At 39.5% G+C, this 13,014-nt stretch overlaps 1 protein-coding gene across 8 annotated transcripts in view; it reads right to left on the bottom strand.

Annotated features, from left to right (window-relative positions):
* Positions 1-6,883: 6,883 nt before the first annotated feature.
* The window catches only part of mymx (myomixer), a 30,259-nt gene continuing 24,128 nt past the window's right edge, over positions 6,884-13,014 (bottom strand). For 6 of the 8 annotated variants that reach the window (XM_072677549.1, XM_072677552.1, XM_072677554.1 and 3 more), the window contains 8 exons: positions 10,656-12,629; positions 10,373-10,471; positions 9,988-10,062; positions 9,561-9,647; positions 9,356-9,447; positions 9,164-9,249; positions 8,207-8,332; positions 6,884-7,884 (listed from right to left, as the gene is read on the bottom strand). In XM_072677549.1, the coding sequence (XP_072533650.1) occupies positions 7,733-7,884; positions 8,207-8,332; positions 9,164-9,249; positions 9,356-9,447; positions 9,561-9,647; positions 9,988-10,062; positions 10,373-10,471; positions 10,656-12,629 (2,691 nt within the window). In that variant the 3' untranslated portion in view covers positions 6,884-7,732. Of the gene's footprint in view, positions 7,885-8,206; positions 8,333-9,163; positions 9,250-9,355; positions 9,448-9,560; positions 9,648-9,987; positions 10,063-10,372; positions 10,472-10,655; positions 12,630-13,014 lie in introns of those variants that run through there. The other 2 variants (XM_072677550.1, XM_072677556.1) reach the window with 2 other exon arrangements.

Here is a 13,014-nt window from a genome sequence, read left to right as displayed (position 1 = left end):
AATTACCAAACCAGATACAACAGAAAGTTAATAGTGGTGATATTAATAGTGGCAGACAGCCACGAGTCCATCTAGGCTTCAACACGGCCACCAAACAGGCAGCAGCGGCAGGCGGGAGAGCCGCCGGTCCGCCATGGGTGGTTTGACGCAGGTAGAGGGGACCTCGGCGGGCAATCTTCCAGCAGGTCGGGCTGGGTGGCCATTTACTCGGAGAAGGTAAAAAGAGAAAAGTTAGTTCTGAGAGGAATTTTATGGAGGGCGGAGAATGTTGAGCATCCACATCAGAAAGTGTCTGACTGTTCCGGCAGGTCTGATTATAACAGCCTAATTAAAAGGAGAGAGCCAGAAGGTAACGCGGACACGGGGGCACCCTGAGAACACCAGCATCTATCTGCTCCACCGTCAACAAACCTGAGTGATTGCGTGTAAGCAGCGAGACGACAGCTCCAGCATCTCAGTGTACTACAATTCCCTGGGTCCGCGAACCCCTGGACCTGCAACCTTTATCTAAGGAACATTAATTGCCAAAAGCTAAACTAAACATATAAGTTTTCAGCTTAGATTTAAAGATTGAGACTGTGTCTGAGTCCCGAACATTATCTGGAAGGTTATTCCAGAGTTGGGGGGCTAAGAAAAGGCTCTACCCCTGCTGAGGTTTTCTAAATTTTGGGCACGAGTAAGAGGCCAGTACTCTAGGATCTAAGTAGTCTTGATTGTTCGTAATATACAATAAGATCCCGCAGGTACTAAGGAGCGAGGCCATGTAGGGCCTTATATGTTAATAGAAGAATTTTGTATTCAATACGGAATTTAACTGGGAGCCAATGAAGTGCTGATAGAACTGGACTGATATGGTCAAATTCTCTAGTTTTAGTAATTACCCTGGCTGCAGCATTTTGCACCAGCTGAAGTTTATTGAGGTTCCTGCTGGAACAACCTGACAAAAGTGCATTACAGTAATCTAGCCTTGAGGTAATAAAAGCGTGTACTAGCTTTTCTGCGTCCTGTAGAGATAAGGAGTTTCTTAGTTTGGAGATGTTCCTAAGCTGCATAAAGGCTGTTCTACTAATATTAGCTATATGTTGCAGTTCATATATCAAATGATAAATCTGAGTCAAATGTGACACCAAGATTTTTAGCTGCTAAACCAGGAATGATGGAAGCATCGGCCAAGTCTAACATTAAGTCAGATAGTTTATGTCTACTGTCTTTTGGACCTAAAAGGAGAAGCTCGGTTTTGTCACTGTTAAGAAGAAGGAAGTTATGTGACATCCAGAGTCCTCCATTTTCTGTAGTCTAAATTATCATCAGGTTTGGCTGATATATAGAGCTGTGTGTCATCTGCATAGAAATGGAAATTAACGCCATGTCTGCTTATAACTGAGCCCAGTGGTAACATGTATAATGTAAATAATAGCGGTCCTAAAATTGAGCCTTGTGGAACTCCATATCTTACTTCTGTGTAATTTGAAGATGAAACTTTTATCTTTATGAATTGATAGCGTCCCGTTAGATATGATTGGAACCATGATAGGGCTGTCCCTGTGATTCCAAACATTTTCTGTAATGTTTCTAGTAATATAGTATGATCTATTGTATCAAAGGCTGCACTAAGGTCTAGTAGGACTAATAAAGATACGTAGCCTTGATCAGAGGCAAGAAGGAGATCATTTGTAATCTTCACTAGGGCTGTCTCTGTGCTGTGATTTGGTCTAAATCTAGATTGGAATTTCTCATACATGTAATTTTTACTCAGGTATAAGCAGAGTTGTTGGGCCACAGCTTTTTCTAATATCTTAGATACGAATGTTAAGTTGGAGATGGGTCTATAATTAGATAATACGCTAGGGTCAAGATTTGGTTTCTTGATTAAAGGTTTCATAACTGCTATTTTAAGGGTTTGGGGTACATGCCCAAGGCAAAGGGATGAATTTACAATTGTTAAAAGAGGTCTGATTATAATTGGGAGTATTTCTTTTAGCAATTTAGAGGGAATTGGGTCGAGTGTAGAGGTTGTACAATTAGCTGAGGAAATAATTTTTTCTAGTTCAGGCTGTGGAAATGGGTAGAAGGCTTCCAGCCTTTGTTCTACAGCTAAGTTATGTTCTAAAGCAACTACATCAGGTGATGGCCATGTTTGATTTAATAAGCAGGGTTGGATTTGTTGTCTAATATTTTCTATTTTATTTTTAAAATAGTCCATAAAAACATGACTAGTTAAAGATGTTGGAATCTGGGGTTGAGTGTCTGCCTGGCTTTTAGTAAGTTTAGAGATCTCATTAAAAAGAACTCTGGGATTGTTTTTGTTTTTTTCGATCAGCGATGCCAAATACACTGAGCGAGCTTTAATGAGTGCCTCTCTATATTGATTAAGGCTGTCCTTCCACGCAGAGTGGAACACCTCTAGTTTGGTCGTCCGCCATTTATGCTCTAGTTTCCACACTGTTTGTTTTAAGGTATGAGTATGATCACTGTACCACGGTGCGAGCCTTTTTTGCTTTCATTTTATTTTTAAACGGTGCTACTTTGTCTAAGGTTGATCGAAGGGTATTTTCTAGATCGTTTGTTAATTTAACTAGCTCCGTTTGGTCTGACGGAATGTAAGCTAAGGTCGATAGGGGTGGGAGGTTTTTAGTAAACTGTACAGCTGTCATTGTGGTTATTGTGCGCTTTAGACAGTGTTGGGGGGGGGGGTTGGGGGACGAACGAATTAACATTTTGCCTAAGATGTAGCTCAAAGGAGATTAGATAATGATCTGATATTACTGAGCTTTGAGGTAGAATATTTAGCTGATCAATGCTAACACCCAGTGTCAGGACTAAATCTAGGGTATGATTACAGTAATGTGTGGGTCCAGTTACGTTTTGTATAATGCCAACAGAATCTAAAATTGATACAAACGCCTTTGTTAATGGATCGTCTGCTTTTTCAAAGTGAATATTAAAGTCTCCTACTATTATAACTTTGTCGCTACACACTGCCAAGTCTGCAGCAAAATGACTAAATTCTTTTAAAAATTCAGAATAGGGCCCTGGAGGCCTATAGATATTAATCAATGTGAATGCATTGTTATTTGTGGCTGGATTTGAAATATTGATGTAGAGAATCTCAGAATCTCTGTTACAGTGTTTTTAAATAATCTCTAGTGTATTCTGGTAGATTATGCATACTCCACCTCCTCTGCCTGATAATCTAGGGCTATGTACATATTTATATCCTGTGGGGGTGGCTTCATTTAGTGCTATATATTGATCACGTCTAATCCAGCTTTCGAGGTTAGTGATCTAATGTTAAGTAGACCGAGCTTTAGGTCTGAGGTGCTGCATCTATTATCTTCATATCTTATACAAATGAATTTAGTCTTTTTAAATATTTATGGAATTAACTTTTAACTCCCAGAGACATGAGCGAAAGACCAAGAGTAGAAGGAGAATGAGAAGAAAGTTGCCGCGAAGGTAACGGATAAGTCAGTATTTTGCAAGGATGCTAATAGAAAGTTAGAGCAGCAGGCGAAAAAAGTGGTCTGTGATTGGTAGGAGTACCAAAGAATGGTACCAAAAAGTAGTGCAAGTCAACTTTATTGAGAGTATACAATGCTTGCTATTGAGTAATATTAGCAGAAGAGTCAGGGAAAATGCTGAAATTTGTATCATGCACCCTTCTTTTCTCTTTTAGAAAGAAGTTAAGGATTACAGATAATAGTCTACAATATATCACACAGAATCCAAGTGTACAAACAATATTAAATACACAAGCATTTTAGCTGGAAGAAGGTTGTCTTATATGATGAGTCATGACTTCGCCATTTACTTGCCCCACCTCACAGTTGAAAGGTGTTAAAGGATCTGATGCTAACATCCTAGTGCCAGATACTGCAAAGCACCTTTATAGATCTGAGCAAGTAGCCTCGAACTGGTAATTACAATTCATTGGTTAGTTATTGGTAAAGTAAAGCACTTTATTCTACTGTTTATTTTATACATTCTTATACACAAAGCAGAGTACTACATGTGATTAACAAAAATGGTTAATAGAAACTGGTAAGATCATTTTTAATGTGTGTAAACAGGAACATTTCAGGGTCGTCTGAGTGTGCCTGAGTTTTGCAGGCGGTCTCAAGGTGCACAGAGTGCTAGGACAGATATCACAGATGGATTACATAATAATGTTCAGAGGACCTTGTGCTTGTTCCAAAGTTCCACAGATCAGTCAAACACCCCATTGCCAGCCTGCAATTGCAACAAGCATCTATTTTCTGGAAGCTGTGTGTTTGTGAGTGCCTTTCACAATCATTGTCATCCACCCCCCCCCCCCCCTTATTAACTCAAACATGTTTGTCACCTGGTGTAGCTGATTTAGAGAATAACGTGGTTATAGAACAAAGGCTAGAAGCCTTCTACCCAGTCCCACAGCTAGAAAAAATTATTTCCTCTGCAAATTGTACAACCTGAACAGTCAACCCAATTCCCTCGAAGATACTAAAACAAATAATCCCAGTATAATCACACCTTTTTAAACAATAGTAAATTTGTCCCTTTAGCTTAGGATCATGTACCCAAAACCTTTAAACTGCCAGTCATAAAACCTTTGATCAAGAAACCAAATATTGATCCTAGTGTACTGTCTAATAATAGACCATATCTAACCTAACATTTATATTAAAGATATTAGAAAAAGCTGCAGCGCAACAGCTCTGCTCATACCTAGGTGAGAATGACATATGATAAATTCTAAACTGGATTCAGACCCCATCACAGCACTGAGACAGCTCTAGTGAAAATAACAAATGAGCTCCTTCTTGCCTCTGATCAAGGCTACGTATTATTAGCTCTACTCGACCTCAGTGACTATGACTTCTATGCACAGTTTGAGGCACAAAACAACATGCCAGTGAGGAAGATCATGCCCAAGCCAGATGAGCAGGTGTTGTGCCTGACTGCAGTGGATGTGAGGGAAAACTCTACGCAGAGTAATCCCACGGAAAGCTGCAGGACCAGACAACATCCCCGGCAGAGTGCTCAGAGAGTGTGCAGACCAGTTGACGGATGTTCTCACGGACATCTTCAATGTCTCCCTGTGCAGCTCCACTGTCCCAACGTGCCTCAAGACCACCACCATCGTCCCCGTGCTGAAGAAGTCTACGGTGTCCTGCCTCAATGACTACAGTCCTGTTGCTCTCACGCCCATCATCATGAAGTGCTTCGAGAGGCTAGTCATGAGGAACATCAAGACCCAACTGCCCTCTTCACCGGACCCACTGCAGTTTGCATATCGTCCCAACCGCTCCACGGACAATGCCATCACCACCACCCTTCATCTCTCCCTTACCCACCTGGAGAAGAAGGACACCTATGTCAGAATGCTGTTCATAGACTTCAGTTCAGCATTCAACACCATCGTCCCACAGAATCTCATTAGGAAGTTAAGCTTGCTGGACCTCAACACCCCCCCTCTGCAACTGGATCCTGGACTTCCTGACAGGGAGGCCCCAGTTAGTCTGGCTCGGGGACAGCATCTGGGGACACCAGGCTCCTTTACCACCTGTGCAAAACCAGCTGCACACCCTCCTCCTGTCTAGCTTATGCTTGGTTTGTTTGCAATACCTGCTTGAGCAGTAGTTTGAACAACTTGGTGAAACGTTCTTTAGTACACCTCAGCAGCATTGTATTTTCTTAAGAAAAGGTTCCATAAAATATCTGAAATAAAATATTTGGTATAGAGCCATATTATTTCATTATATAATGTACAAGTGGTACTAAACAGTCTACACTGCCCCAAGAAATTTGCCATGCAGGTGAAATCCAATACTAATGGAAGATTTTTTTTCAAAGTGGACAGAAGAACGTATAGCTTTTTTCAGAAAAATACGAAGCGTCTTTTGGTGGTCTGCTATGTAGGCGTCACCTCACTATGAGCGTGAATTTTTATTTATGTCTAATGTTGTGTTGGACAGCTTTAGTCTACATATTGTAACATTTGAGCTCCATGTTTTTGGTGGGGTTTTCTTGTTTTAATTAAATCTGCTTCCTACTTTGTCATTTACTCTCCATTTTTAATTTTATACCAGAACAAAACCCCACTGTCAGAACAAAAGCCCCAAATGATTATCATCAGCTAAACTATTGATAATATTGGTTTTAGCAGAAAAGTCACAGAATGACCAGAAGTAGAAGAAAAAGCATTACTCTCATTCACATTTAGAGAATCTATCCTGCTTTAGGGTACAACACATTTAAGCATTGAATACTTTCTAATTCCTTATCAACAGAAGGCATAGTAGAGCCATTGTTTACTGCCAGGCTGTTCTCATCCTCTGCTGCCTCTTTATTTAATTTAAGCTGATCTGGTCAATATAAATTCAGGTGACCCCTTATGCTTTGCTTTCTTGTCTCATGTCAAGTGGTCTCTGTGCAGTCCTTTGTAGTTCTTATATCATAAAATATGCACAAATTATGTATGCAAAGACTCCCTGGATGGTTAAAGGGATCAGTACCAATGGGCATCAAGCTTCAAGTCATAACAGCTTTTCATATGAAAAAGTGTGGATGTGACCTCAGAGATTTATGCTTCAGCTCTGAGACTCAGATTTGTTTTAGATAATTATTTCGGAAGCCCCCTTTCAGAGTTTACTACACACTACTATGTATCTTCTTTTCCACTTCATTTAAAATACAATGGGAATACAGTCTGCAGCTTAGAAATAACACTGGAATTGAAGAGATGGACAGCTGCAAAAACAAAGAGTGCAGTGGGGTATGAGGTTACCATGCTACTTAATATATTTTCACCACATATAGTATCCTCCCAAAATATTGGAAGGGCAAGGCCAATGTTTTGTTTGGGTTTGTGATCAAAGGATGAATATGAGACAAGAGATCAGTATTTCTGCTTTTTATAAAGTTTTTTATTAGTGTGTTGTGGCATATACATTAAATGTGTACGTTCCAATGTTTCTGAGCTGTGATTTATCCAAGCAGTATAAAGAAGTATAAAAATCATTTAGAAAAATGGTGCTTCAATTTCAGAAGTACCAGACAGTGAATGTTCAGTTGCATACAGTGTAAGATAAAATGTACATAAACAGTCTGCAAGGTGCATTCAACAGTTGTTTGTGGTACTTTGTGAAACATTTATAGATGAGGGAATTTGGTGAGGGAATGTTTCCAATAGATACTGGAAATGATCAATTTCTTGTCCTCTTATTGGATTTAACCAATTGCAAAACAGGGATGATCATAAACATTAACTGCACACCACACTAATGTCAAACAACAAAAGAAGGTTAGCAATGAGAGCAAAGGTGGCTGCCATGACACAGAAAATGTTGAAACATATGAAGTCAGTCTAACAAATAATAGTAACTTTAACAATAACTAACTGTATTTATGATATGCTGTCATGGCAGTAGTTTAACTCTTTCAATAAAAGACAATGTTAAAAAAAATCCTTTATTCTATAAGTTGTTAAGTGTTAACTTAACTTAATGACTATAACTTGTTATAGTAACACAAAAATACAGCTCCATTATAAAAAATACTACTTTTCATTATCTCTCCATAAATATCAGATAAAAAAAAAAAACGAAGCATTTCAATTGCGTCCTGCACATTTAAACAATGACATACTAGCCTGCTGTGTCACAAAGGTTCCAATTACTCCTTCCCAAAGAACTTCCTAACGACAGATTTGTTCTGAGGTTGTGGGAGACTGGCATAGCCCCTGAGAGGCAGCTCAGAAAGCAACTGTGGTCTGCAGCTGTTTGGCTGAGCAGCTGGACAGCTTTTTTCCATCCCCTATGAACAGAGTCACTGTGTAGCTGGAGTTGCTGTTTTGGCCTCTGCCTGTAGGGAGCAGTGTACAAGGCTTAATCCATTGGTATGTTGCTAGAGAGAAAGAGAGAGAGACCATACCCATGCGGTCACTGTTGAAAGATGACTTCCTCAATGTGTATATTTTATCATAACATTGTTTTGTTCCCCAAAATGAACACTCTTTTAAATATTTAGCATTCCCTTCATTATGAATTTTATTACAGTAGTATTTGATTACATTGATGAAAGTATATGCCTCTCTTTTATCAATTCTTTGTTTTGGTTGCAGCAAAAAATAAATAGTCTTCTATCACAAACATTGGACATTTGAATCTGATATGGAGCAAAGAGTTAACAATGTGCTTGTACCAGTGAGTTAAGCTAATGGCTGTACCTGAGGTAAAAGAATAGGACCGCTGCTTGCTAGCACTGCAGTCTTGAGTGGAGTTGGAAGAGGAAGGTGGAACTCTGGGACTTTGATTCTGGAGTTTTTGTTCCGGCAAAACACCAAGGGAATCTACTACAAATTAAGAAATAAACAAATGGCAGGAAGAACCTAATATGAAACAAGAAATGTTGGTAACAGTCTTCTTGGATGGTCAATTGTAGATGTGTTTTTGCTCACCTGACATTCAGCTAACATTCAACTGAATGCCTAAAAAATGTAGCTGAACTCTAAGCTAAATGTAACCGATTGTCAGTTGAACGTAACCCTACACCCAACCCTCTCCTTAACCTTATCCATTTTCGGTTAGGTGTAGGGTCACATTCAATTGCTAGTTGGTACATTTAAATACATATTCAGTTGAATGTCAGGTGAGCATCTACGGGGCATCTACAATGGACCATCCAGGTAAATTGATACCAGAGTTTCAAGTGAAAAAGGCCTAATGACCTTATTTACAACATTAACTTTAAAAGTTAGCTTAGTATCCTTAGTGGTAATTAAAGTACTAGCCCACCACTTTATGATACAAAATAGATACTCACACAGCTCTTATATAATATTAACAAATGATTATATGAAAAGGGCAGTGTAGCTCAGAGGTGTGTGGGCCATCGCTGGCTAAGACAACCATCTCTTTTGCTCTGCCAGAGCTAAGCGAATGACTGTGGCTAGGGAGAACTAAGTAACTATCTCCCTTTGTAAAGCACTGGCATGTAACTCTGCACTGACAACCAGCAGAAAACGAGGAGCCTTTGGGAAAAGTGGCCTGTGCCGTAGACCCGCCTGATGTTATTTTACCTTCAGACTCACTAGATTCTGTAAACATGACAGAAGACTAATCATGGACGCTTCATTTCATGTTAATTCAATTCATTAATATAATATAATAACAAATTGGTTTACCAGCATTTGCTTGGATTCTCAAAATCCATTTCTTCATCAGGAAAAGAGAGGAAGCACTTAGAAGGTACTCTGATCCATCACATAACCTAAGAATAAAGCATTGTACATAAATTATCAGTCAGATACTACTAAGGTCATCTGAAATGTCAGTTGCAACATCTCTATAAATAGTTTAACAATATCTCCTCTGACCTTAGACTGAAACAATGTGGTTTCTTGGTGTATTCTGGTGCTGGGCTACATTCTGCACCAATTAGGTTCAAAGGCAGGCTTGTCACAGAGCTCTGGGAAAATACACACATAAAATAATTGTAACTGATTTTCAAATTACTTTGCTTATTTGGCAGTAATAATGAACAGCAGTGCTGCAAAGATAAAGCAGACTTTTCTTGCATACCTTTATTGTGTCTTGTCTGTTTTGGTAAAAACACAGTGTTTGTCTGTACAGGACAGCATGGTATGAGCTCCATGCCCTGCTCGGTGCCTATAAGGACCATAAGATACTACAATTAACAACAAGATGATTAACAAACAAATACGATAAACTAAGATATACATAATCACATTAAAACAAAGGCATGTAAACAGGTGTCAGATGATAACTATACTATACTATACTAACTAGACTATGCCCCATTGAGGAGAGCTTTGGAAATGGCACACAATGACACGTAAAAAGTTTTGAATGAATGTTATCTGTATTTATTCTAATACCAGTATTTACCAGTTAGTAGACAATTACTGCCTAGATAAGACGTTTTCTTTTTTTAAATGTACATTTTACATGCGATATTGGTGTGTGCATGTGTAGTTAAATGACTCACCCGCCTACCTCCCAGCAGCAGTTTGTGTTTCCTCTCTAGTGTGCCCTCCATAGACGGAAATTCCTGCCTCCTGCTCTAGAATGGACAGAGTAGGAAATCCAAAATCAACAAACTTAAAACTTTATTCTTGATTTTTTTAAAACTTGGCATCATTTAAACTTGCAATCAATGCAACTAGCAGACTACTTTTAGAGTTTAAAAACAGAACATAGTTTTGAAACAACACCATAGGTCAATACTGTATGAGCTACTTCTAGACACACAATATTTATTATGTTATTATTGACATGCTTGGTATAAATAATGTCAGAGCAAGGAAATGTGTGACCCAAGCATGTCATAACACAACATCTTAACAATACAAGCATGCAGTCTTAAGTCTTACCTCAGGGCTAGTGGTGGTCTGTACTCTGGCGTTGGGGTTTACCTCCGTGGCAACCCCCTTTAGATCCATAAGAACAGACAAAAGACTCATGGACTTTTCCTGTAAAAAGGGGAAATAACACTTATGTTATAGACTTCAGAAAGTCCAAAAGGTCATCAATAGTTAGAGTCAACTATAATGTACTGGAAATAGCTATGAAGAAATGTTTTTGAATAGCACTTGTGTACGGTCTTATTTATGCTTATATTCCAAACTTATCATAATGACAGCTTGCATCCCTCACCTTTATGCCCACTTTATCACCCTCATTTTCTTCCTCTTCCTCCTCCTCCTCCTCCTCCTCCTCTTCTCTATATTGGTAGATATATTTTTGATCCCGAAGCTCTGGCAGTTTCACAGGTTCTGATGCTGTTTCATTAATCAACACTGACTCTTTAGAAAACTGCTCCTGCTGAGGAACTGCAACCCAGGACCTTCTGTCTTCCCTAGACAAAATATGAACCTCCTCTTTCAGGTTCCAGTCTTTCCTATGATCTGTGGGATTATGAATGCAGGATGGAAGTCTGAACTCAGCTACTAGGAGATTGGGTGCAGAAGCAGTCATCATTTTCCTGACAAGTACTGCTTGTTCTTTAGGTGAGGGCTCCCTCTGCTGCTCTGAAGAAGTGCTGCTGGTTTTATTGTGGATGCCTTGGTACATGATATCTGAGCAAATGCTCTGGCGATAGCCATTAGTCTGGTTCCAAATATCCTCCAGCTCCTCCTCTTCCTGCTCAAACTGTTGGTGATCAATGTGGACAGGGTCATCTACAAGTGAATTAGTGGGCTCTACATTCAGACAGTCCAAGTTTGTGTGAGACTCTTCTACTTCTAGAGGAAATAATTTTTCCACAGTTCTTCTCGGCCCTGGGTTTTCTGAGGTATCCAAATATGGGATCTCTGTGCATAGCTTGAAGCTCCCAGAGCTTGAGTGGCCAGAGTCCACTGAGTCTTCTCTTTCATTGGCTTTGAAGGTTAAGACTGTGTGCAAAGCATGGCTCTGTGTAGCCAGAGGACTCTCTCCTTTTGGTTGAGAGCATGTAGCCTTAGCTTTATGGATCACAGTGTGGACACTGGGGCATATGTGATTCTCTGATGTATCAGAAGTCAGGCAAAAATTTGGCACTGAAATACTCTCTTTATTCTGGTCTGGATTTTCCTTGATTAAAGTAGGACGGTCAACAGGCTGGTAATCATTGCCCCTTAGGTGAGATTCCATTCGATCCCACTCGAGGCTTTCTTCCTCATGAAAACTGCTGATCCCAGGGATGCACTTCATTTGGAAACTGGTTAGATTGCTGAGAAATGAGTTTTGACTTTCCTTAAATAAATTGTCATCAACTGGAGAAGGACCTGAAGGAAACTCCTTTGGAGAAACTACGGTAGAATCTATATGAATTTTTGCACAGTCTTGAGAGTCAGTCTTGAGTGTTTTTTTCCCTGAAAGTGTGTGTTTAAACTCATCATGTTTGTGTGTTGTTTGTGAGTGAGCAAGTTTGAAGGTGCTTAGAGCTATAGAATCCTCTAATTGACTATCCTTGTCTCGGAGTGCTGTTTTCCTGGAATCAGCTGGGCCAATGGTGATGATCTCTTGAATTGAAGGAATGTGGCTCATGTCTTTGGGCAAGTCAAAACTCAGCACAGAACCTAATGAGAGGAACCTGCAGTGGTTCTTCACATGACCACTGGTGGCAGTGGAAGATTGCTCCAATACAGTGTGTAAATTAGGAGAATTCAATCTTTTCACACTTTCTGCATCAATGTCTTTCACCAAGGAGTTCTTCACATAGTCCAGGAGCTGAGTCTCTTTGTTTTCAGACTTCCTCTCACTCTTTCTCTTTTTCTTCTCCTTTAGGGGCCAGGTATGCATGCTGTATGTGTCAGGCTCATACGCTGGAAGACAACATGCCTCCTCCAAAGGTTCCACTTGCATGATTCTTTGTACAGTGTGCCCGCAAATATCTTTTTTCTTCTTTCTCTTCTTGCTTTTCCTCCTCAAGCTGGTAAATATAGAGTTGCTGTTGTTCCTAAGAAGTAAGTCAACAGAGGTGCTGTCCACCTCACGAGAGGAAGAGGAGGAGGTCGAGGAGCACAGAGATGCACAGGGAGAGAAGCAGGAGGAGTTGTGCATCATACTATGTAGTTGATGCAGCGTCATATTCTCATACACCGGGGTTACTGCTTGGACGGTGTCCTTAACTTGCAAGTATGTACTTACCTAAAATTAAAGGAGAGGATTATGTTTAAGATTTCATGAGTGCTACTTTTTCTGACACACCAACTGTTGGGCCCATGCATAAGGCCATTATCACGCATGCATCAGCATTTTACGAAAAGTAACTTTTAATTATTATTTTCTGCCTGTATTGTATTAATCAGAATGTTAAAATATCATGACAATTTTTCATAACAAATGGCAAGTAAACAGAAAAATAGATATGTAATGTCTTTAGGGTGTTTACATATTTAAACTAAATGAGTAAGCTACAAGTAGGTGTAGTCTCATGCTAGCTCAGCTAACAAAAACCAAAGTGATATTCATTTGCACATTTGTTACTGATTTGCATTATTGTAGAGACTGAACTGAAATAATTAAAACATTA

The sequence above is a fragment of the Salminus brasiliensis genome, chromosome 4, assembly GCF_030463535.1.
Source record: "Salminus brasiliensis chromosome 4, fSalBra1.hap2, whole genome shotgun sequence".
Classification (NCBI taxonomy): domain Eukaryota; kingdom Metazoa; phylum Chordata; class Actinopteri; order Characiformes; family Bryconidae; genus Salminus; species Salminus brasiliensis.
This window is presented reverse-complemented; position numbering and strand designations above follow the sequence as displayed.